Source organism: Notothenia rossii, assembly GCF_949606895.1.
Source record: "Notothenia rossii genome assembly, chromosome: 8".
NCBI lineage: Eukaryota > Metazoa > Chordata > Actinopteri > Perciformes > Nototheniidae > Notothenia > Notothenia rossii.
In genome coordinates this window covers 53,475,023-53,502,562 of record NC_136906.1, presented here as the reverse complement: position 1 = coordinate 53,502,562, position 27,540 = coordinate 53,475,023, and the positions used below count along the sequence as shown (strand labels likewise).

Here is a 27,540-nt window from a genome sequence, read left to right as displayed (position 1 = left end):
TTGAATATCCATGCCATAGCACACTGCTTACTGCATGGCTATTGAGACAACACACTCTCACTCCATAATCGTCCAGGAGCGACGTTTGGTCAGGGTCCCGTGGCGTGCAGTTGTGACGCTCCTAGGCTCCTTCAGCTTCATAAAGGGACGCAAATAGCTTTCAACTGATTGCAATGTATTCCCATCTGCGGCGGGATTTGACGCTCATGGAAGCACGGCATTCATTTGTGTCGGCTGCCCTTAAAGGCAATGTGAGCGTCCATTCCCATTGGATAACGGAGAATTTTACACCCGGAAGTAAGTATTCCCCTTACTGTCGATTGATTTGACAGTGATATCTGCACTACTCATCGACTAAAAAATACCAGATTATCCTTGTTAATTACACAACATTGATTGGTTTAAATTGTGTGCAATGCTTTTGAATTTTTTTCCCTTCGATTTGGAGAAACAAATATTTGTTCGGAGTAAAGGATGGCAGAAGACACTACACTTCCCAGAATCCCCAGCTATCGTTTACTGTAGGACTACACCTTGTGCTCTGTTTGACAAACCCCGTTTTTTTTCACCATTCATTCCAATGGCTGGCACGTGGACTTCAAATTTCTCCCTGCAGAAAAAAAAAACATGGCCGAACTTCGTTTTATTCTCGGTGGAAAATGCCTATTTTAAAGTTAGTTTGGCCATTAAAATGCGTTTTGATGTCATTTGATGCGAGAAATATGAGTTGTTATTTCAGATTATGTGTGCAGTGGATGTACATGATTTTTAGTTTGCTAGTTATTACGAAGATTACTTCAGGAAATTGCGTCCGTTTTCATTGTTACCAAGGTGGTTGCTAGGGACGCTGCTATCGATATTATTTCTGTTATGTTGTCTAACTGTTTAATGGTGTTATCTTTATTGCTACCCCCTTCCCCGTCAATATATAGTGTTGGTCCACAGCGCAAACGTATTAGTTTAACAAAATCCGCATCTAAAGATACGTTATTTTCCCCTGTGCAATTCCAGTCTCACATCTCACATCACATCGACATTAACAAATAGACCGAAAACATTTAAAAAAATAAATAATAATACTTTATTCCGAGTGTGCTTGCTTTTCTCTTTGAAGGTCATCACATAACGGCATTGTAATACACGGTTCGGCTGCATTAAATATTACATATCTGCCGTAGTTCTCTATTTATAGAGCCCTGATGAGAACTTCTAGACAAACATGATGAACTGCCGCCAACACTGAAAACGTGACGTGGATCATAAATATATCAGCAATTAAACAACATCTTACATTTCTTTTCACACAATACGTCTCTTTGCAGGATCAACACTAATTTGGTTGACTTTTATATTTGATCCAATTGGTAGATAGCTAGATGGCTATATTTACACCATTAAGGTGCACAGCTGATAGAAAGGGACACCTGGTGGTTAAAGCATGTTATTGCATTTCATTATTTTTATTATATTAATAGGATCCCTATAAAGTATATTCATTACTCGTTATTCTCTACTAATAGTTAATTAAAGACTGTATATAATGACTATTTTGCACATCCCTTTCAAGATTTCAAGATTCTCTAAGGTTTATTGACATATCATATTCACAAACGGTGTAGTTATGAAATGAATGAAAAACTTGGGTCGCAGGTTCCTCAATAGTGCATTACAAGACATCTATCAATATTTGTGCATACCTCCAGCAATGTTAACTATGTTGAAGCACTTATTTTAACTGATATTATACATATGTATTATACTCTTATAGGATGTATATAGATATTTCATCTCCGGCCTTGTCAGGTATTGAACAATCAATAAATAAAGAACACAGAATTATTAAATATAAAACACAGAATTTGTGTGATTATACTAAATGATTTACAAATAAACACCACTGCATATTTACAACTGTTACACAAGCTGATGTAACGCAAATGTTTCCAGCTTGGGATCAATAAAGTATATCTTATTTTAAGATGATCGATGGCCACTGCCATATTTGCAAAATGTGCCTCTGAACCTTGACAAGTGCAAGTTTTAGGCTTATCAATTAATGTAATGTAATGTTATCAATTAACAACAGGAGGGGTCACAAACATAAGACCAGCTGTTAAATAAAGCTCTTCTGACCTTAGCTGGCATGTGGGTATATACAGTATATTAATGCTGCCCATTATGGGGACAAGCAATTTTCACCCATTTATTAATTATATGTTTTAAATTTGAGTGTTTCCTATCCCCTAAACCTCCAGGGATGTACACAGTATACTGGCAACTTCTTATTATGGGAAATACGAAAACGTCTTTTAAAACTACAACTCCCAGTAGAGACGTGCCATAGATAGAGAACATGTTGCGAAACTAGGGCCGGGACTCGATTAAAAAAATTAATCTAATTAATTACAGGTTTTGTAATTGATTAATCGCAATTAATCGCATTTTTTATCACATATAAATATTTGACCTGAGAACAGTGAGAAGCAATTTTTTTCACATGGATTTTAGTATACCATTGAATAATGACAGAATACATAAGCTTAAGCAACAAAACATTGTTAATTTTTTTCAAGGATGTACTTAACCAAGACCAACAGAAAAGTGCAATTTTTGCCATAAAGTGTAGCAATAGCATATTTAGGAATATAGTACATTTCAGAGATTCAGGTAGCCTATAGGTAGGTAGACCTTCTGTAAACTATAACACTTTGTTTTTTAAGTATAACACAATACTTTCAAGTACATTCAGAACATTGGAAACCCTGACTATTAGAAAACATCTCTCTGTTGCTTCAGAGGCCATAACAGACTTTGTTGATTTACCAACAGTTGATTTAAAAAATCTAATCAATTTCAGTCCAACTCTCTCAATAACCTTGGCCAAAACAGTTCAACATAAAGTGCCAGTTGCACCAACAACATAATAAATAGTTCTACATAAAGTGTACTGTACCATTTAAAATAAAATAAGAAAGTGCCAGTGATTGACCTCAATCCCTCCTATTCTTCCAATATCCTGATGAAAAATAAAATCTCTCTGTTGCATAGGCCACTATTTGATCAACGCGAATTGAGTGTGGGTCCTTGTACTCCGAGTCGGGCTAACGTCCACGCTAGCTTCCACGCTAGCTGCTATAGGTTTTGCATTGAGGTGATACTTGAGGCTTGATGTGCTGCGGTGATACGCAAATTCCTTTTTGCATAATTTGCAAACAACCGTGCTCTTATCGATGCTTCCATCCGTCCGTTTTTTAAAACAAAATGTCCCATCCACGGGGCCAACCAAAGCGGTGTCATCAGCTTCTTCGTTCATGTTTGACTATTGTTCACTGTGGTTTGTTGTTGTTTGAAGTCATGAGCGTTAGTTGGTGCTCCAGTATAATCGGTACCCCTGAAACTCATCCAGTGAGAAACGTTCCACGGTGCAAAAATAAGTGCGATTAAAATGCGTTAATTTTTTTAACGCGTTAATTTTTGTGTAATTAATTAATCTTAATTAACGCGTTAAAGTCCCGGCTCTATGCGAAACACAATATCGATAGCAGCGTCCCTAGCAACAAGTAACAAGTAGTTAATAATAATAAAATACATTAAGAAAAAGGCATTTTAAACAGTCATTAAAAAGCAACACAATCTACCTGCATTGCTTTACTCTAAACGTGTAATAACGTGCTTTAACCAGTAGGTGGTTTGGGTTAAAAAGCTGTCAAGTTTACAGTGTTAACAAAATCAAATATACTGCTGTTTCTGGTTTAGTTTATGACGGATATATTTAGTTATTGTTTTGATATTGGTAACACAAAAGCGATGGAAAAAACCCACAGCAACACAGCAAAGATGGTCTTAACATGACCCAGTCTAGTAGTTAATAAAAAAGAATAATATCAAAACAAAATATTACTACTAACTTTATTGTGAAATTCAAACTGAACGGTAAAAGAATAGTTTCCGGTCTATTCTGAGCCCGATCTCCTTAGATAAATAAAAATAAAGAACTACGACAGATGTGTAATATATTTAATGCAGTCGAACCATTTATTATAATGCATTCATGTGATGACTTTCAAAGAGTAAAGCAAGCACTGCTGAATAAAGTATGATTTTATCTTTTACGAAACGTTTTTTTTATTTGGAATGCAGTTAGAGGTCAACCAATCACAGATTTTGAGAACTAATCACGGGGTTTGTCAAACAGAGCAAATGGTCTAGTCCTAAACGATAGCTGGGGGATTCTGGGTAGTGTAGTGTCTTCTGCCATCCTTTACTCCGAAAAAATATTTGTTTCTCCGAATCGAAGGGGAAAAATACAAATGCATTGCACACAATTTAAACCAATCAATGTTGTGTAATTAACAAGGATAATCTGGTGTTTTTTAGTCGATGAGTAGTGCAGATATCACTGTCAAATCAATCGACAGTAAGGGGAATACTTACTTCCGGGTGTACAATTCTCTGTTATCCAATGGGAATGGACGCTCACATTGCCTTTAAGGGCAGCCGACACAAATGAATGCCGTGCTTCCATGAGCGTCAAATCCCGCCGCAGATGGGAATACATTGCAATCAGTTGAAAGCTATTTGCGTACCTTTATGAAGCTGAAGGAGCCTAGGAGCGTCACAACTGCACGCCACGGGACCCTGACCAAACGTCGCTTCTGGACGATTATGGAGTGAGAGTGTTTTGATTGAGACCACACAAAGGTTCGCAACAGACTCACAAATGTGAGAGTGGAGAAACTGGTTGGCATTCGGGCAAACCTAAGGCTCGTTGAGCCTGACACAGAGCCATCCTCAACAAGGCTGGACAGTGACACTGAAGAGGAAGACTCAGAGTTGGATCTTGATGAGGCCCAAGAGCCCATTGACTGAAAGGCTTTCGCAAAAATGCAGAGGATCCCTTGAAGGAAGATGTGCATGTTTAATGGGACTTTTTGGAGGGAGAGGGGCTCTTTTCATTTAACATTTTGAAACCAAGAGAGACTTTTTGGATGGGGGATGCAGTTTTGTTAATTTTTTAATGAGTGGGGTTGGGGGGGATGAGTAACATTTAACTCAACATTCCTGTTTTCGTTCTTCAATGAGAACAAATATTTGTTCAATAAAATAATTCAAACTTGTTCTGTTCTACTTAAAAAAAATAAAAATGTAAAAAAAATATGTTGAAATGTCATGTTTTTTTGTTTAATTTTGCATATAATATTTCCAAAATTACCCAGCTTATGGGGACACATCGACTACCGCACTCACAGTGCCCCGGACTTTACTTAATGTTACTTTGATCCGGTTACTTATGTTGTGGCAGATATTTAAGTAAGCTTTCTTAACGCTCATGTTATATTAGTCAGATAGCTCTGAAGATGGGAGGTGATATTCTATTAATTTGCACGTTCACACGGTCAGCTGATTTTTGCCGGCCGTCTTTCCTGCAACGGCAGATTTTCTGTATTTCCTTTCTCCTGTAATATGACTTGTTCGCTTTAAACTCCGCACACTGAGCTCTGATTGGTCAGCAGGCGGTGCTTTCACTGAGTTGATCTCTTAGCCTTCAACCTAACCTGCTCCGGACCTGGTTAGCCGCACAGCATAAGTTACCATGGAGATCTAGCCCGCTAAAAAGAGAACCAGCGTCGTAGGACCGGAAACCCAGAGTTTTCCCTGAAGTTAGCCGGCTAAGCGAAAATCCTGCTTCGTAGTACAGGCCTCTGGTCTTCTCTATAGATGAGGGACCAATGAAAACGTTGTCATGTTGCCGTTGTTCAGCATGGAAACATTCATTAGCTAACAATGACATTATTGTTCTATTAATATAAAGAGAGGTCAGGTACTCTTTAAAACAGCTGCTAGTTACAGTATGGGTACTTTTTACTTAAGTACATTTTGAAGCCCATACCTCTTTACTTTTACTCGAGTAAAGAAGTTTAATCAAATCAAATCAAGTTTTATTTATATAGCACATTTTTAAAACGATTTTTGGTCGAGCCAAAGTGTTGTACATACAATAAAAATACTTTACAATAAAAACACTTTAATAAAACAGCACAAATACAAAAATAATTAATCCTTAATTTCAGTTTACTAACTAAAGAGGTTTAGTCAGTACTTCTACTTTGACCAGAGTATTTTTAAACACGAGTATCTGTACTTCTACTTGAGTAAAGGATGTGTGTACTTTTGCCATCTCTGAACAATTGTTAAAAAATGTTTATCACAAGTCTTCTTTATTGAATTGTCTTGAGTTCTCAAACTTGCCCTTCTTCTTTTCTGCTCAGGGGTGGATATCCTAAAGCTAGTGGCGGCCCATGTTGGCACCCAGTGGATCGACATCTATCAGTCGCTGGCGAACGCAACAGAGAGGGAAGTAGCTGCCTTCTCCAATGGATACTCGTCAGACCACGAGCGGGCGTACGCAGCACTGCAGCACTGGACCATCCGGGACAGCGACGCCAACCTGGCCAAGCTGATCAACGCCTTGCACCGACAACGGCGCATCGACGTGGTGGAGAAGATCCGCTGTGTCATGGAGGACAACCCACAGGTAGGCTGCATGGAAGACTTCAACACCTGAGTTCCTCTGTTCATTCAGAAGCGTAGGAAATACTCTTTGGTCCTGGAGTTATCACTGGCACATGCTGTAGTGTACACTGTTCTTTAAATCTCTCTCACTGAAATGTAATCTGTGAGGAAAGCTGTCTGGTGTGTCCTATTGGAGCCAGTCCCTGTGGTTATGCTGCATTCCTCACATTAAAGCAACAGTTCACTGATGTGCTGCAGAACATATTCCTGTCCTCTGTTAGTAGCTGGAGGTGACGGGTAAAGATGATTGAGAGTTCACAGTCCTTCACAAACGAATTATTAACATACTGTATTTGCGTTTGTAGCTAAAGGGGGAAAAGGGGGCGGGGTATCATAAGTATATGTGATAAGATGTAGAAAATTGGCTAGAAAGTATATATTATATATATTAATATATATTTGATATCAAATTATGAAAATCAAATTCTCCCAAATACTAGCCTGATCATCATCAATGTCAGCAAGTGATGTTGCTGGGTAGTCATTGCAATTTCAGTCAAGTTAACAATTTAGACATGGATTACATTTAGTTTGCACTTTTTTTAGTATTGCTTTCTCGTTTGGAAAAAGGAAATGTTGAATTGTTTTCATTTTTTGGAAGGCAGAGTAAAGTAATAATGTTTTGCCTTGTTCTATTTAATATACCAAATGTGAGTGTTAGGGTGTTCAAACTGAAATTAAGGGTTAATTATTTTTAGTTGAACACAAACCACCACTCTTTATTTCTGTTCAATTCAACATATACACACTTGCTCCTCTATTAATGGTGCAATGTGTTGTTTTGAGCCACCTGCTCCAAACTATTTGAGGGGTTAGTCAGTTAACAGCTTAGTTTAGTGGCTTTAAGGTTCAAAAAGCTCTTTCTTTTTCTCATACTGCCTGTGCTGCAGCACCTCTTTTCACCCTCTGGGTGTTTCTCAATGCCGAGGACACTTCCTTGGTAGGACATGTCTTCCGAGTCAGGTCCTTCAGAAGCGAGGCAAGAATCCTTCCTAGCCTCGGAAAACGAAGAATGGTCGGAACAGGCTAACAGGTGTGCAGGTGTGCATGATATGCAAGGCCCTGCCTTAAATGGAAACTCATAACTGATTTGCGAAGATCGAAGATGTACTTGAGTAACTGTATTTGGTAAAATTATCATCTCTCCAGGACAGAACCACTAAACTAACATAAAACGTTCTCCTTCTGTTTGCAGCCTTAAAAAAGTACTGGCGGATAAGCAGCCATAAGGAAATAGTACAAATAACCATCACCAATCAACAATAAAATGTGTATTTCATTTCATTTTTCATTTTCATCTTTCTTCGAACAGAGGAAAAATAAATAAATAAATAAATAAATATGAAAAACAGAATACCGTATTGTTAGAATACATTCATCAATATTCATAATAATAATATTTATATATTCAACAAAAATATTCATAATAATAATAATACATCCGGAATGTGTCCGGAAGGGAGCAGGAGGAAGCAAATGCTTATAATTCCCACCCCTTACTTACTGCTGATTAATGGTTATCCTTTAAATCATTTCTGCAAGTTATTCCTACTTACATATATATACATATTATTATTTACAATAATTTCTCATCTTCAATCACCTTTCTTCGTTCTCATAGTTTTCCAAAAAAGTGTTTCTGTTCATCCTTTCCATTCATATATCATACTTGATGTCTGCAAACCTTTTTTACACATATTGGTGCACATTGTAGCATAAAACACGAATATCAACAAAAGAGGCAAAGTCAAAACAAGGTTCATTTTAATTATTTATTTAGGTGCAAAAAGCTCTAAGGTCTCATTCAAACCTAATAGTCTGCTTCTCTGGTGCGCACCAGACCACAGTTTGTTCCATTGCTTAATTTGTCAGAAGGTTCGGTTTGCGTTCACATGGGCAAAACTAAAACGGACTATAAACTTTAAACACAAGTCATGTGCACGTTTACTACGCCACTGGACATACTTACATTTAAATGTGTACTGCCTGGATTCAGCCATTTTCCGCCAAAGATTTTGGAAATTGGTCCATGCGCAAAGCATTGTGGGGATTTTCAGACCACAGAGGATACACATGTGCAGCCTCGACATTTCCCGCAACGAAGGACGCCGGCCTTGGTAGAATTCCAAGGATCCTGGACATTGGAACAATCCTTATGCGGGACTCGATGACGTAGCATCCTTGAAATAGTGGCTCTGGAGGAGCCTTCCTCGACATTGAGAAACACCCTCTGTCTGAAACCAGAGCCCAGTCTGCTCTGATTGGTTAGCTGGCTGGCTCTGTTGGGAATGGTCAACCTCTTAGAGATGTCCCACCCCTTAGCCAATCACGTAGAATGTTTTGGAGCGCTAGCCATTAGAAGCACGAGTATAACATAGATGTAGGAGCCATGATCAATATTGATTGGTTGGCTTGGGTCACATGGGTATGGGTGGCACTCATTATAATCCCGTTCACCTGTGTGAGGTGTGGGTGTGTGGAAGAGAGGGTGACACAGGGCCGTTGTATTTTTTTGTTGACCGCAAGATTACAATTGCTTTGATTATAACAATGTATATGTCTGATCACCGAGTTTTTTCATTAAACTACCATACTATGAAACAGAGCTTCAGATCTCAGCGAGTACTTTTTTAGCGTGTCATACAACAGCAAACAGGCCCGGCCTCAGCCTCTCAGCGACTTAGTTTGTTTTCTGCTGTCGCTACATTTTGTCAACAAAAAAAACAACAAGCACAAAAGGCGTAAGGCGATCATCATCAAACAGCGCATGTATTAAGGATCTATTGGATGAGAATGGAGATATGGAAATAATTCACGGAGGTAAGCACTGGCTGTTAATAGAGACTGCAGTTTGGAAGCCGCATTCAACACGGATCACAGCCAGGTAAGCGTTACCGCTTAATGTGCACATATTCACCGCTGTGTATCTCCGTATAACTCCTCTCTGTCTCATGGAAGTCGTGTACCTCTGTTGATGTGGACATGTGGAAATGTGATGCTTTGAAGGAATGTTCTTCCGATCTTTGAGTGTGTTGCAATCAAACGAATGCACTGAGGAAGCTTGAATAATCTAACGGAGAAAATTAGTCAAATGAATGTTGACGTTGAAGGTGTTGAAATGGACTATCGGAAAAGAGAATGCACTCTCACTGCGAAGGCATTGGTAAATAACATCGAAAAACTTCAACGGGAACGTAAAACCAGTCTGAAAAAAATAAAAGCACTCATACCAGAAATAAAAGGACACATGAGAGAAAGGGGAAATGCCTCACGTGTGCAAACTCATTTAGAGAAATGAATTCAACTGGGTGAAAAAGCCATTATTTCAAATGAAATGTTGATTCCTTTACTCCCAGAGGATGAACTGAAGAAACAAAAGGAATGGTTTGGCAGTATCTTGGAATACAGTGAAAGCTTTCAGAGGGACATTAAACAGTGGTTAAAGGAGCCACAAGAGGATTTTACCACAATAACTGCTGCTGTGCTGGATATTCCAACAACAGATGACATGCAAGAGGATGTACAACCAAGTGACAGTGTGTCAAGCGTGAAAATCGGAAGAAGAGCAACCCGATCACAAAATTCTGCTTTGGGGAAAAAGTCAGCAACTTCTACTGCTTTATCTGCATGCCTTAAAACAGAGGTTGACTTGGCAGCTTTAATGGCAAGAAATAAACTATTAAAGGACAAGCATGGACTGGAGGAAGAGGAGGAGCAAATTAGGAGCAAACTTCAGATGGAGGAGGAACGAATAAGGAGGAGAAAGGAGCAACTTCAGATGGAGGAGGATATTGCAGCACACATGGCTAAATTAGATGTGTTGCAAACAGGGAGCATCCTAAGTGGGAAAAGTTCAACAACAAGGCATTCGGATGGAATGAACTCTTACATTGAACAAAGAAACCTTAAACCACAAGTCCTCCACACTGCTAAGGACAATATAGATGCTCCACAAATGTTGCTAAACCAAAGGGAGGCTAGCAATGACTTCTTGGATCCAACAACACGGCCTAATAAGAACATTTCACCTTGGTTCCTTTCCTCAGAGCCAGTATCCCATAAAAAATCCACTTTGAAAACCCAAATGAATTATGGAGATAGCTTGAACGCAAGTGAAGATCAAAACAACACACTGGGCATTATGAGAAAACAAAATGAAATAACCACACTATTTATACAACAGCAATGCCTTTCATCCTTGCCAAAGAGTGAGATTCCAGTTTTTGATGGCGACCCGTTAGAATATCACACATTTATGAAGGCTTTTGAGAATGGTGTTGAAAAAAACACAAACAGCTACAGTGACCGACTCTATTTTCTGGAGCAGTACACTCAGGGTCATCCCAAAGGACTTATTCGAAGTTGCCAGCACATGGATCCAGAGAGGGGATACGTCAAGGCTAAAGCTCTAATCCAGGAGCAGTTTGGAAATGAGCAGAAAGTGGCATCTGCATATTTGCAAAAGGCTCTTTCATGGCCTCCTATAAGAACAGAAGATGTTAAGGATCTGCAAGACTACAGCTTCTTCCTTAGAGCATGTGCAAACGCAATGGAAGAGGTGCAGTATTTGCATGAGCTTGACATGGCTGCAAATATGATGATCATAATAAGAAAGTTACCTTACAGAGACAAGTGGAGAACTTTAGCCTGTGAGCTGCAGGAGAAGAACAGCCGCTGAGCAACATTCTTTGACATCACACATTTCATTGAGAGACAAATTAAAATCTTAACCGACCCAGTATTTGGAAACATTCAAGATGCTCCCTTCATAACACAAAATACTGGTTCAAACAGATCACAGCCTCACTCAAGTTTAAGAGGAACTAGCTTTGCCACCACTGTAGCCCCTGTAGAAAATGAAACACAGACAGATACTGAATGGAAGGAACACATTCTGACAAAATGGAGGACATGTCTGTGCTGCGGAGGAGGTCACACCTTGGACTCGTGCCATCAGTTTGAAAAAGGAACACACAAAGGGAAGATAGGCTTCTTGATGGAGAAAGGTTTCTGTTTCGGCTGTTTGTGCGTGGGGCACATTAGCCGAAATTGTAATAAGCAAATTTCCTGTTCAAAATGTGGCTTCAAACATCCAACCATACTTCACATCCCTTCCAATGAAGCAAGACACAATCCTGCTCAAGCCAATAATACATCAGAGTTATCAGTGGACAGCACACTGATTTCAAGTGGCCTTACAGGGGCTGGTGATGACAACTGTAAACTTCCTATTGTTCCAGTGCAAGTCAAGTCAACGAAGGGCAGCAAGACTGTCACCACCTATGCTTTCTCGGACCCAGGAAATACAGCAGTGTTTTGTACAGAGGATTTGATGCACAAGCTCGGCCTAACTAGAAAGAAGGGGTAGATTATTTTACGAACCATGGGCCAAGAAAGGGTCGTAAATAGCCATATTGTGTTCGAACTAGAAGTGGCTGGCTTAACAAATGACAATTTATATGAACTGCCACAAACCTACACCCAAGAGTGCATGCCTGTCCACAGTGGGAACATTCCTAGACAAACGGACCTACAGAGATGGCCTCATCTGAAAAACGTGAATTTACCTGAAATAAATGCAGGGATTGGACTGTTGATAGGAACCAATGTTGCTAAGGCCTTGGAACCATTGGAAGTCATATGCAGTGTGGATGACGGACCCTATGCAATCAGGAAAATCCTGGGCTGGACAGTGAATGGACCACTTAAAGGAGTGAGTGGGAATGCAATGGATTTTGACAAACCAGTATCTGTGAACAGAATTTCAGTTATGACTTTGGATGAACTTTGGCAACAGCAGTTCAGCACAGACTTCCCTGAATGCAGATTGGAGGAACAAGCTGGGTTGTCAAGAGAGGATCTCAAGTTTATGGAGTTAGTCACAAACTCTGCAAAACAAGTGAATGGCCATTACCAAATTGGCTTACCATTAAGGGAAAAGGAGCTTAGCTTGCCCAACAATAGGAAGATTATTGAGCAGCGTGCTTTGTACCTGAAGAAGAAGTTTCAAAAGGATACATCTTATCATGCAGATTAAACTGCATTTATGAAGGACCTTGTTGCCAAAGGCTAAGCTGAGAGAGAAATACTGGATCACTGGCGCTAGTACAGCCATACGGAGAGTTCTATCTAAGTGTGTCACTTGTCGGAGACTGAATGCTCAGCCAATGTCCCAACAATTGGCAGATTTAGCTTCTGAAAGAGTTACTCCAGACGAACCACCATTTACTCATGTTGGAGTGGATTATTTTGGTCCGTTTGAAGTGAAGAGTAGAAGAAGCCTAGTGAAGAGGTACGGTGTAATTTTTACCTGCATGGCCATACGAGCAATCCACATTGAAATGGCACCTTCACTGGACACAGACTCTTTCATAAATGCACTCAGCCGCTTTATAGCAAGACGGGGTCAGGTTTTGGAACTGCGTTCTGATAATGGGAAAAACTTCATTGGAGCAGAGCGTGAGCTGAGAACAGCCATTGAACAATGGAATCAGTCAAAGATCAATGATGTGCTTCTTCAGAAAGGAATCAAATTGTCTTTTAATCCCCCTACTGGCTCTCACCATGGAGGTGCTTGGGAGAGGTTAATCAGGTCAGTGCGGAAAGTCCACAACTCCACTTTGAATTTGCAAAACCTGGACGAAGAAGGCCTTCACACCGTTTTTTGTGAAGCAGAAGCTATCATCAATAGCCGGCCAATTACTAAAGCATCTACGGATCCTAACGACTTGGAGGCATTGACACCAAATCACCTGCGGCAGTTAAAAACCTTACCTTCTTTACCACCAGGAGACTTTCAAAAGGCGGACATGTATGCCCGCAGGCGCAGGAAGCAGGCTCAGTACATGTCAGACTTGTTCTGGAAAAGGTGGATCAAAGAATACTTGCCCCAACTACAGGAACGTCAGAGATGGTCAAGACCTCATCCCAGGTGATATAGTGCTCATAGTAGACAATACAGCACCTCGTAATTCCTGGGTCATGGGAAAAGTTCTGCAAACGTTTCCAGACAAAAGAGGATTTGTGCGTCAGGTACGCATTAAAACAAAGACCAGCTGCTTCAATCGGCCAATAACTAAGATCTGTCTACTACAAGAGGCTGACAATGGAGAAAGAGTTGCTCATGTACCTCTGTGACATCTTTACCACAATATTGACTCTTTTCGACTGACGGAACACAAGGATTATTTTTGACTGAGCCAAGGTGGTGGTACCTTTTGGCCTAACTGATTTATGACTCGTACACAGAAAAGAAGAAGGAAAACTACACATACATGAACTGCAACTGCACGGACTTGATTACCAAGTTATAAATGTCACATGTCTCCCATTTGAATTGTTAGTAATTATTATGTATACTATCCTAATAATTAGAGGCTAGTGTGTAGGAGCCATGATCAATATTGATTGGTTGGCTTGGGTCACATGGGTATGGGTGGCACTCATTATAATCCTGTTCACCTGTGTGAGGTGTGGGTGTGTGGAAGAGAGTGACACAGGGCCGTTGTATTTTTTTTTTGACTGCAAGATTACAATTGCTTTGATTATAACAATGTATATGTCTGATCACCGAGTTTTTTCATTAAACTACCATACTACGAAACAGAGCTTCAGATCTCAGCGAGTACTTTTTTAGCGTGTCATACAACAGCAAACATGCCCGGCCTCAGCCTCTCAGCGACTTAGTTTGTTTCCTGCTGTCGCTACAATAGATATGTCACTATGTTACAGAAGTAAACAAAGGAGTACAATGGAGGCGTTTCAGGCAATCTCTCCGAGATTTTAGCACAGTAATGCTATACTGTAACACACTATAGGAAAAGAAAACATAATGGGGCCACTTTAAAGTTAGATTTTCTGGTAGATCTTACACATTGTACCTTTTATTGCCATATTTGATGAGAAATCTCAGAGAAATAAACCTGATCTTCCTGCACACATGTTTTGAACTGATGCATCCTGGTGCATGCATTCACCAGGATGACTGATATTAAACAACTCACATGTCCCACCTTACTCAGGGGACTTCTGGTATGTGCCCCATACTGTAATCTCAAACACAAATCAACAGAAAGCCATAAACACAGAGGAACACAGAATCCTTCATCACTGTTCACTTTCCTGCCTCATACTCTCTCTTCACTTCACAGTGAATTGTCTACGAGTGCCCTTGACTGCACCCTCCAATGTCAGCGCTGTACAGTTAAAGCCTTGTTCTTGTGTTAAAGACACATTGGTCGTCTCAGTGTCTCAGCTCTCTAGTCGTCTGTTGTTATTAGGCCTTTCATTAAAGATTAATAATGGCCAGGAATCTTTTTTCGGCTATATTACCGGATTGATCGTGGATAAGATATCAAATAATGATATTTTTTGGTGAGCGGGTGGCAAGGTCATTTTGGAAAGTTTGGAAAAGGACCACAAGATGTTGGAGTTTTTCTGTTGAAACAACTTGATTATCCTTATTTACATTATAATGACACACCATATGGCCAAACTTATTTGGAGAACCCTTTGGAAACCATGCTATGTTATTATGGTTTGAGGGTAGCTTAAATGGTTTATGGTTGTCATGTTTGAACAATGCCCACATGCACCAAGCTATCTCTATAAAGGAAGTGTTAATGACAGAATTATGGAGTAACTACTGTCTTGATTTTCATGAAAATTGGTGAAAGTAGCGTTAGGCAAAGAAAAAGCAACTACAATTTTTAAAGTGGATCTCAATCATGGAAAGGATGTCTGAAAAAAAAAATGGAATGTGACATAGATTTAGGCTCAGATGCAGACTCGTCACAAAAGAACAAAAGGTATGAAGTCTTTGTTAAATTCTAAGTACAACAAAGTCAAACGTGGCTCTAGTTTGACATGAATTGGTGCAGGGAGAGGACGCTGGCGCTTGTATGTTCGCCGCTTCTCCTACGCCTCAGAGTTTTTATCTGCTTTTAAGCTATTTTATCTGCTTTTAAGCTATTTTATCTGTTTTTAAGCTATAGTTACATGGCTAAACTTTTAGTCTGTTTTACAAGTGCTTTTATATCTTAAACCTCGTGATCATTGACGGTTTTGGACCCGACGGCTGTCGGGACGCACCTGTTGTACCACCCAAACTCACCTGCTGTATCGCCCAAACTCGCTGACTATCTCCGGCTGACTTCTTGCCTCTCTCCCGCTACTACTGTGATAGCAGGCGGACTCCCAAGCCTCTGTTTCTTTCCCGGACATGAGGTATACCAACGGGATAGCCTTCTAGCTGTCTCGTTGCTGTTAGCCCTCGCTGCTAAACACCGCTACCAAACTTCTTCGGCGCCCGACCTGTTGCTATGTTGAAGTTTTCCATTCCCCAACTCCTGAGTCTCAACCACTCCAACGCTCCAACCTGCACCTCAGTCATTAAACAACTTGGACTTCTTCGTCGGCACCACTATATCCACCGAAGCCAAAGAAGAAGACAAATTGTATATTCCCAGCACGGAGATGCAGAAATTCCATCCATCCACTCTGTCTGCCGTCGTGTCGCACATCTGACGCGACATCAGAGCCCGGTTACAGCGGGGTCAAATCGCGCCAGAAACATCGCGAGACCGCTGCATGATTACACGGAGAGCATCGCGAGACCACCACACACGAAGGAGTCTGGAAAACGTGGAGTGGATTACAGCCTACTCCGGCCCCTACAGAGATTCACCACATCTTCTAAAGCCAAAATAGAACTTTTGAATACACAATCTCTCAGCAATAAAGCATCCTTCATTCAAGACCACATCACTGATGAGAAATTGGACTTCATGTGCCTCACGGAAACCTGGCATCAGCCAGAGGTTTACTCCACACTCAATGAAGCCTGCCCTCCTGGCTACAGCTACTTGGAGAAAGCCCGCAACACTGGTCATGGTGGAGGCCTAGCTGTTATCTACCGAAAGGAATTGGAACTGTCACTCCTGCCCCTGCCTGTATTGTCCTCTTTTGAATGCCTTGCATTTAAATGTAAACCCCCCTTCGCTCTGACAATACTTCTGATCTACCGGCCACCCAAACCCAATTCTGCTTTCATTCCAGAGATACAAGACCTTCTCACTACGCTATGCACATCCTCTGCCAATATTATCATACTTGGAGATTTGAATATTCACGTCGACTCCCCCTCCTGCCATTTTGCCACGGAGTTTCTGCTGCTCCTGGACTGTCTCAATCTCACACATCATGTTGATGTCCCCACACACGCCAAGGGCCATACGCTGGACCTGGTCATCACAAACTCCGCCCCCATCAGCAATCTGCTAGTGTATGACCTGGGGGTGTCTGACCACAAGACCATCTCTTTGGAGCTGTTTTTCCAGTCTCCACTCAGCAAGCCCAAACGCCAAATCCGCTTCAGGAACCTGAGGATCATCAACCCGGACATCATGACCCTGGACCTCCAGCATATTTCCTCCGCCAACTTCTCATCAGTAAATGAGTCAGTGGCATAATACAACCAGTCCCTTAACAGTCTCCTTGATCTACACGCCCTCCTCAAAACCAGGATGGTCACCTTCTCGCGCTCAGCTCCATGGTACACCGGCGAGCTGCGGAGAATGAAGACAGCTGGGTGTGTCCTTGAGCGGCGGCTCAAGGCCTCAGGACTCACTGTTCACCTGTTAGCCTATCGTGAACACCAGAAGGCCTACGCACAGTCCCTCAGAGATGCACGATCCCAGTACTACTCCATCATCATCAACAACAGTACTGGAAACTCCAAGCAACTCTTCTCCACAATAAACCTCCTCCTCAAACCCCAAAGTCCTCTACACTCCGACTCCACTGAGAAGCAGTGTAGAAACTTCGCCGCCTTCTTCAAAAATAAAGTTGACACCATCCGCTCCATCCTCTCTAGCCCCTCTGCACCTCCAGTTCCAACTGCTGACCCACAGCCTGAGACAACCCAGCCTCTTCGCTGTTTCACGGTCATCTCTCAGCAAGAGGTTGAGTGCATCGTTAGGAGGATGAAGCCCTCCACCTGTGTCCTGGATCCCCTTCCGTCAGCTCTGGTGAAATCGTACATCTGCACCCTGAGCCCCATGATCACTAAGATCGCAAACCTCTCTCTCCAGTCTGGCCATGTCCCCTCTGCCCTAAAAACCGCTGTCATCAAACCTAGTCTTAAAAAACCCTCCCTTGACCCGGGAGTCCTGGCCAACTATAGACCCATTTCCAACCTTCCATTTCTGTCAAAGGTGCTGGAAAAAATAGTTGCTGCTCAGCTCCAGGACCACCTAAACTCCAACAACCTATTTGAGAAGTTCCAGTCTGGTTTCCGCTCAGGCCACAGCACAGAAACTGCCCTGGTCAGGGTCACCAACGACCTGCTGATGACGGCTGATGCTGGCTCTCCCTCTCTCCTCATCCTCCTTGATCTCACTGCAGCTTTCGACACCGTCGATCACGGCATCCTCTTCCATCGTCTGCACTCCACCATCGGACTCTCTGACTCTCCCCTTGACTGGTTCACATCATACCTCACCGGGAGAACAGAGTACGTCCCCTTGGGTGAGGCAGAGTCGGGTACCCACAACGTCACCTGTGGTGTCCCTCAAGGATCAGTTCTCGGCCCCACCCTTTTCACACTCTATATGCTCCCCCTTGGCTCTATCATCAGCCAACATGGAGTATCATTCCATTGTTACGCTGATGACACCCAATTGTACCTCAGGATCAACCCTACCTCCTCTGCAGCCCTGCCTTCACCCACACTCACTACCTGCAATGCACTCCTCATCGGGATCCCTAAGAAAAGCATCCAGAGGCTCCAGAACATCCAGAACAGCGCTGCTAGGATCCTGATGAGGGTGCGCAAATATGATCATATCACCCCCATCCTGAAGTCACTACACTGGCTCCCCGTGGAATTGAGGATCGTATTCAAGGTCTCCGTCCTCACACACCAGTGTATCTATGGAACAGCCCCTCCATACCTCAAGGAACTCCTCACCCCCCTTACCTCCGTGCGGACCACCCGCTCCAGCAACTCAAACCTCCTCAAACCCCCTAGGACTAAGCTCCGTACCATGGGAGACCGGGCCTTCCGCTCGGCTGCCCCCAGTCTGTGGAACGCTCTCCCCGACCACATGAGAGCATCACAGACCGTGGAGGTTTTTAAAAAAGGCCTCAAAACCCACCTCTTCAATAGAGCCTTTCCCTAGACCTTTTATTTATTTATTATCACCCTTTTATCTTATTTTATTCTTTTTACTTATTTATTTTTATTTATTGCTTTTTATTCTTTTTACGATGTTAGCACTTCGGGATTTGAATGCAAATATGAAGTGCTTTATAAATTAAAGCCATTATTATTATTATAAATACATTCTTTATTTGAAATAAAGCTGGCTCTCTTGACTAGACTTGGAACAAAACAAACTGGCAAAAGACAAAAAGAAGAGGGCTATATGTAGGAGAATTAATAGGACACAGGTGGCAACAATAGAGGGTGGGGCAGACAATCAAACTAGCGGGAAAACCCCCATTGACAGGAAATCAATGGCTCTGACACAAGAAGGAAACATACAACATAAAAAAGGAAATGCATGACAAGACTAGACATAGGGGCTGTCATTTAACAAGTGAACAATGAGACATGAGTTAACATTAATTACTAATTCTAAATCTGATCTACAGCAGACAGCGGATCACCACAAGTTTGTGATAAAACGTTTGGTTTTAATTGATGATGTAACTCTCTAAAGTTAGGTTTTTCGAAACGTTGTATCTGATAATGAGTGCTACCTTGACTTGAGGTCTTCACTCTCCTTTCTGCTGCTTCTAACTGGGCACATTGACTAATCTGTTCAGGAAGTGAGTTTGCAAAGATCAGACAGATCAAAAATATGATGTTAAATATGTGCAATTACCACAAGTATACTTATTTGAACAAAATTCAAATGTGTGGTATGCGACAACAAATCTTATTTTGAACTGGGTTGGGTTCATCAGTTTGTGTCGAGATCCTGACACCACCTCTGTAAATAACATAAAATAGATGCTTATTAATGCATTAAAAAACCTGCTTGAGCTTTACAAATATGTGATTAAAGAGCAGACTTGCTCTTTTCCACAAGTCTCCTGGGTGGGGCTAATGAATGCATCGTGTTGGAAACTGCAAAAAACGGAGCTGCTGTCCTAAGGGAGAACAACATTGAATCAGCAGAGGGGAAAGATGGTGATTTCATTTTCTGCAGTTCTATCTTTTCTGTTTATCAACACAGGGTCAAGTTTATCTGTGCAAGTCTTTTAAGTCAGAAAAATATTCAAAATAACAGGTGTCATTTATACTGGGGTGACATGCCACCACTTTTGGAAATGGACAATTGTGTCCCCACCACTTTGCACAATTGTACACTTTGAGTATTATTTGCACAAGATCAAATGTACAATCAGGAGGACTGTTCACACTTTTGGAGTGTATTTCTGGTGACCTACTGTAAGTGGTGCAGTTTGGACCTGCAACAAGTTTAATATTAGTAATAATGGAAGATATTTACAGTGTGTAAGAGCCATTTAGGCACTATTTTATGGTAATGAATTATGGTTTAGTGAGCCAATTGAATATTATTTAATTTAACCTAAATCAGCTGAATAACTATGAATTATTATTATACTGTTTTTGTTACGTTTTATCTTGCTTATGAACAGCTCTAGTTTTATGTTTTGTTAATATTTATAGAAAGCAGATTGTAGTAGCGTGCTCAGTTATAAATGCCAGCATGACACAGCAGGAAGTCTAGAGAGGAAGTTGGAAAACTTTTTTGACCGCACACATCCGTAGGACTGGGATTTTTTTATTTATATGTTTAAATACCGTGCAAAAGTTGCACGTCGGCATTGGGCCGCCAACTGATCCATTGAACCTCCTAATAAAACACTTGATTGGAACGAGCAAGGTATTTGGATTTCTTGAACATACGGTATTTGGGTTTCTTGAACATACGCGAGTCAATGCTCGAAAGTGGCCTTTGATCATTCCTTTTTTGGACAATTGGCCACGACACAGTGACAGTGGTCTCTGTTCTTTTCCTGATCTTAAAGGCTTATGGGGTCCCGTGGGATCAACAATTAGCACGGAATCCATTCCACATACTCATCACTGATAGAAGAACCTCCAGGGATTTTGTCTCTATGTTTTATACTCACCTACTTGAGTCCTCTTATGGTGACCTTCCCTTGTATAGACTTTGGAGGCAGGATGTCCCATAATTGAGATTCAGTCTGGGCTAACATTCGTCAGGCGTTTTGCAATCCCGACCACCAACAAATCCGCCTGAACTATGCGCATAGAACTTACCTGACACCCAGATGGCTGAATATGTGACCCACTCTACCGAAATCAGTCGGAAGTGGCAACGGCTCATTTCAAAATAAACGTGGATTTGCGTCAAAAAAATAGTTTTTCGGGGTTCGGGTGTTTTGTTTGATTTTAAATAAACAAAGTCTTGAAAACTTTTATTTACAAAATCACACGATAAATACATTTTTGAAGCTTGTAAAGGGAAGATGACAGGCACCTCTCACTCGCCACTCTACTGTTCCGCAGTGCTGCTTCCCCTCCCTCCGTTGAAATTATGAATGTAAGCGTGTAGTGATCATAGATAACACTGCAGGGTCCGTTACAGTTTGTTTTCATCTGATTTCAAATAAACAAAGTCTTGGCTTTCAGAATATTAAACTTGTTTCGGCAAATTCAGATGATAAGTACAACGGAGTAACTTAACATCACAGCAGTAATCCAAACGAAAATATTTTCCCTCCGTAGTATTTTGACCATTTGCTCCGCTAATAATCAATCAGATCGATGGATTCCAGAGAAGAGGAAACTTTGAAGGCTTTTTTCTCAAATGATGACTCGATGAGAGTCATTATATAATGTGACATATTCTTCTTAATATTTGGAGTACAGCAACAATCCTGATATCATTAGAAAGCTAGGGATATCCCCTTTCCAACAGTGTATACAACTCAAAATGTGTCTTCAGGTCAATGCGACTGATTTCGATAGAGCAGGTCACATATGATGGGTCTTCTCGCAAACGCTCCATGGGGACTCCTGGTACATTTCTCCATATTATGTTCTGGGAATGCCCGTCTGTTGCTCGCTTTTGGAACAGGGTCTCCTCTAAGAAAGCTGACTGTACCTGTATCTTCTTTTGAATGACTTATCTGAGCCGCCGGCTACTGGGTACCAGAAAAAACCTCTATGCTGGCCTTACGGCTGCCAAGAAAATGGTTGCTATGAGGTGGAAACAACCCGACAAGCTCTAAGTGAACTGCTGGTTACTAATGTTTCTTGACGTAGTCTACATGGAACTGTCCACTGCACGCGTGATTGGAGTTAAGGAGTCCAATATCGGTTTATGGGTGTCGACAGCTGAACAATTGAAGGAGTAGATCTATCAATCTTAAAGGATATAGTTGTTTGCAGCCATTGGTCCTGAGAGGTCCTTGGATTGGGGGGGGAGGGTTTATTTTTTCCTTAGTGTTTTCCTCTTGTCTGATTGTTGTTATTGTTTTTTTTTCTGTAATTTGTGTTGTATTGGTTGCGATTGTACATTGTATTTCTCTAAATGTGTATGAATAAAAACATTTGATCAAAAAAAAAATGTAATAGTAAGAATTTAATAGCGAATAACATAGTTGCACTACTTGTCAAAATAATATTGTAAGTATATGTATATTTTGTTTGCGTGGGGCGCTTAATGCAGTCGTGGGTTTTTAAGTCAGAAATAAAGGGTCCCCACCACTTTTTCTAACAAAGTGATGCCCATGCTCAAAAAGGGTCAAGAAACAATAGACCAGCCCAAAAACATCACATTGTGTTTTTGCTTATTGGTCAATGTTTCCTCTCAGCCAGCTGCTTATTTTACAAGAATTTGGTATATTTTAAGATAGGTAACAATCTAATGTCAGACTATATAAAGACAGATACACAATCTAAAACTTAGCTATCTCTAGAGTTATTTTTGTTCTGTGTCAGATCTGCTGACGGATCAGAGTGAACGCTTTTCTTCATGTTTACATTTTCATGCTCGTCGAACAGGTGTACTGATAAAGTGTTGGCTTTTTACGCGCCATTGCTCTGACCAATACCATCTTAAACTCAATCTTCATTTTGATCAAACATCCGTAAAGTTTAGTGACTTCATTTGACATAGTAAAAACCCTATTTCAATCCAGAAATCATTCCACAGACAGATCCTGTTTGCGTGTTTCAGTAAGCAGGTATTTACCACAGTTTGACTTTGAATCTGTTGAAGTCTGACATTTAAATCTCCTCTGGCGAATTGTTTTGGGAAACGCTCTAGCAACACTAGAGTTGATTTGGATCAATATCGAAAATCTGTTAAGGTCCAAAGGCTGAGTGATGCTTGAAGAGAAACCCAGCTCATAAACCAACTTTTTGATGCTTTTTTTGAAGAACTGGAGAATAGTTTTCAATGGTTAAATTACACACAGACACAGTCATAAACCTTGTTCTCTAATATGTATGCGTTCTAAGTGTTCCCTGCAAAGGTAATGCACAAAGAACTACCCCACACAGTAGTCATTATCCCTTCCCGCAACAATGATGCACAATAAAGTGTAATTTCTTCCATAATTGGGTGTTTATGACTCAGGTCCTATTAGAGGCCTTTCAGCCCCTTCCAAAAAGAGCCCCACAAGATGATAAAATGAAACCACAAAAAAGAGAAAAAAAAGATTTCCCAGAAGGTAATTCCGAGAGATTATCTGCATTGGTTTGTTTGACATTAAGTATGCCTTAATGCAGTCTGTCATAGATGTATTAGTGGTAAAGTCTGAACTTTCCTTGTAGTTAGGAGTTCCTTAATATTCGTGCCAAGTTCTTATTTCCGCTGCGTCTTAGTTAATGGCTCATCTCTTCAGGGTAATTACAGCTGGGAGACTTTTTTTGCTGTATCCTTTTTATCTAATGAATCAAAGTATCCCTAGTGTCTGTTTCTGTCCCCTGTGCCTTTTATACAGTCTACCAACTTTGGCTATCTGTGTGTATGTGTCACGCTGGAGAGCAGAGCAGGGAGGACCCAAGAGCAGGACACCAAGTAACTTTAAAGAAATGTCCTTTATTGAAAGTTGTTCAAGAATAAACAGAGTTTAGCAAAAGCAAGGCCAAAAACTCAAGAACAATACACGTAAAGGATTCAACAACAACTAAAAGAAAACCAGAACTTAAGTACATGCAAGACTAATCATAAGGGCAAGATACAGCTGGGGAGGGAATGAGGGTGTAAATACAGCGGCAAGCTTTGGGACAAACTCCCCTCTCTCCGGCAGAAACAGGAAATGCCGTACCTGTATGTAACAACGGTTTCAAATCAGCATCTCTTGGACAAAAAATAAAAATGAATAACTAAAATAAAACTCCAAACATCTTTAATTGTGTTATGTCCCAATTTATCAGCGGATGTTTGCAGGAACTACTTGTAAACAGCGTTTTACCTGACGGACACAGACACAGCGTTGAGTCCGGTCAGGTAGTGCAGCACGTGAAGTCAGCACCAATGAAGACTCGCTGTTTGAGGGCTTGATAAGCTACTACCCCTCCACACTCGTTGGTTTGGAACAGCACTTAATGTGGCGGACCCTCCGCATGAACACGCAAACGGAGGGGTAGTGTGTAAGGGTAGGGTGTAGGGCAGGCCTATTCAACTGGCGGCCCGCGGGCCAGATGCGGCCCAGAACCAAATCCCGAGTGGCCCAGCCCCCCGTAGCCAAATTTCTACACTAGTACAGACCATGAACTCAACACTCCGCGTTGCATAGAAACCACCAAACCACAACGCAGCACGTTTTTTGAAAGTGTATCTAGTGGTGCTAGTAACGGTGGTCCTATGATAGTAACTCTAAAACATGTCTCTCTCAACTCTGAAGCGTCAACAGAGACAAAACGGTCATTGATCTTGTGGAGCAGATCCAAGTCAAGCTGGACCTTTTCGCGACCGACTTGAGCACGGGTCGGATGCTGCATTTTCCGATGCTCCCCAAACACATCACATCTCCGGCACAAATCACGGATGTGATGACAGATTTAATTGCGAGGTTGAAAGAGAACTTTGCCAGTCGATTGGATGGACTTGCTCTGCCCACAGAGGTGATGATGGGCTTTGCCAGAGACCCCTTCACTGTTGCAATAGAGGGGGACGTATCAACCAGAGCAAGGAAGTGGTCCCCTGCATCGACAAGGGGAAATATACACTGGAACTTATTGACATGCAGCGCACTAACGGGCCAGCGAAGTTTTGGAGTGATGTCAAAAAACAGCAGTTCCCTAACGTTCAGAAAGTAGCGATCTGTGTGCTCAGTATGTTTGGATCAACATACACATGTGAATCAAGATTTTCACACATGAACTCAATCAAAAGTAGCACTCGCTGATCCCTGACTCACAGCACTCTTCACCAATGTTTTAGGATTGACATCCTATGAGCCAAAAATCACTGGTCTTGTTCAAAACAAAAAATGTCCCTTCTCCCATTGAGAAAGTCAGCGATGACAAATCACAAATGAGGTGATAGTAAGCACCTAGTTTACTATAGTAAACGTGTATTGTAATATTCATTCATATAGTTACCCGCCGTATCCCTTGTTATGGGTTTGTGCACTGAAGGGTTTGACAGTTCTTTCTGTATTCATTTAAATGCACTTTGTAACGTGTCTGGGTCAAATGTGACCTGCTATTATTGTATTCAGTAAATGCACTTTGTGATGTGCCTGGTTAAAAAAAAATAACCTGAATATTTGACTTCTAAAGCAAACAAATGTAATGCTACAACTGTGCACTTTTTTTTCAGATTCTGTTAAATTAATGCTAATTTGTTGTGTTTTTATGCACTTTTTGACCTACCTTTGTTAGATGAACAATGAATAAAAATGGCATGTTTTTCATCGCAGTAATATGTGTTGGTTTAAAATGTGTCACGACCTGCTTTTTACAGGCCGCTGAATGTCTGGCCCAGCTGAATTTTGTAGTTATAAAATCTGGCCCAAATGAATGTGTAATTGAATAGCCCTGGTGTAGGGGGTGGATTGGAATTGGGCCAATGTCTCAGTTGGCTTGATATCAACTCAGCTTGATTCCTTATTCTTGCTTACACACAGATTAGGCGTTGCTGTTACCAGCATTGTAGTAACTGCGATGACGAACAGTGCTGCTGATCCAGTTCATCCCTAAGTAGCACTGTGGCTTGAGAGGCTCTCAGAGTGGTAGACACACGCAAAGTACCATACCTGGGTTAAGCTGCATTGACATGATAGGCAATTTGCTCTTTGCTCACCACTACTGTAGGTAGAGCGCAGAGCCTTGCGGTGAATAAAGCTAGTTTAGTCTTAAATCTATGGCTACCTCTCCTGCTAGCTTGCGGCACTGCTGTGGCACAGGCAGTATGAGACAACTAAAAGACCTTTTGACCATTAAAGCATGGAGACATGTCACAGTAGAGACACAAAATACACATATTAACCTGAAAATGAGCATAATAGGGCCCTTTATGAACATATATACCTGCCATTTATTTATTATCAATATAATGGACTAAACCAGCGGTTTTCAAAGTGTGCAGCGTGAGACATGGGCGCGGGAAGGGGGGTGCTGAGGGCGCTGCAGCACCCCCTAGCGGCAGGTAGGGGGTGCGTAGCTCCCCTGTCTGAATTATTATTTGACGGTTATTGCTGCTCCCGCTGTTCATAATCTGTGTAATATGTAGCCAATAAATTCCACATTGTTGGTCAAATAATATTTTGGCCTGCCCCGAATGTTTTTTCTGTAGCTCCGGACAATTCTACCTCAATAATATAATACATTAACAGTGCTTATACGTGAACCAGACCAATCAGAGAGTTGCATGGAAATAAAAGTGTGCTTGTGTCATTCAAGCTCCCGGCTCTGTGTGTGCGGAAATAGCGCATTTAGTGTGTGTGAGAGAGGGGGAGAGAGAGAGGGACCGGTGCCAGCAGCAGGGACCGTGTTGTTAGCATCTGGTTAGCTAGCTGCACTAACGGACATACGGAGCTGTTTGTTCCACAACAAGCTGGAGGAGAGCTTTCCTCTCAGACTGAGAGGCTCAGGTGAGCTAAAGGACTCTCTGAGTGTTTAGATAGTTAAGTTTAGTCGAAGTTATCTCAGTGGGTCTCAAACGGTTTGGTCAAATTTTATTCATATGATCATTATAGTTATAAAAAAAATAAGAGAATAAAGGAAAAACAGTTATGAAATACTATATGGCAGTAAAACAAGAATACAGTTTGAAAGGAGAGTGATTTGTAAAATATCCATAAAGAAAAAGAACATCTGCTTACAGTTGTGTTTCATCTTGGTGTTGAGAGATGTATCCATAGATCTCTTAATGTTGCTCTCAAAGTGCACCAGATTGATGCTTTTAACTTCAATATTTAAAAACAATCTTCCCGGGGGAGCATCCCCCCGGACCCCCCTATAGGAGGTGAGGTCCGCTCCCCACTCGTAAAAAATAGCACTTTACCCCTGCCTATATGCCGTGAGCTGATTATCGAGCCTTCATTGTAACAGTCGCGGGTTTACTGTGTGTTTGCGCGTGGGGAGTTTTTTTGTGAGTGCTCTATAGTGCCCGTAATAGTGTTCACTGGAGTCCAGCACCTCAGCACCCCCACTCAAAATACCTTCCCGCGCCTCTGGCGTGAGACACAAAAGAACGAGAAAAAGACGAGTAAAGTGACACTTGCCCACTTGTGGCTGTCTGTGGAGACAGAGTTCCCCCACCTCGCCAAAAAGGCTGTAAAAGTGCTCATTCCCTTCACCTCCACCTACCTGTGTGAGTGCAGGTTTTCCGCATTGACTTTGATCAAAAGCAAGTACCGGTCAAGGCTGCAGCCAGAGGATGATCTGCGTTTATTCCTCTGTGCATCAAAGACGCAGACTCATTGTTCCCACTAAAGTAGGGGTGAGTG

The 27,540-nt window shown here is 41.4% G+C and overlaps 1 protein-coding gene across 1 annotated transcript in view; it reads left to right on the top strand.

Annotated features, from left to right (window-relative positions):
• The window catches only part of tnfrsf21 (tumor necrosis factor receptor superfamily, member 21), a 111,740-nt gene that overhangs the window by 52,743 nt on the left and 31,457 nt on the right, over positions 1-27,540 (top strand). Inside the window, exon 4 of the mRNA XM_079643716.1 lies at positions 6,270-6,535. Within this exon, the coding sequence (XP_079499842.1) occupies positions 6,270-6,535 (266 nt within the window). The remainder of the gene's footprint in view (positions 1-6,269; positions 6,536-27,540) is intronic.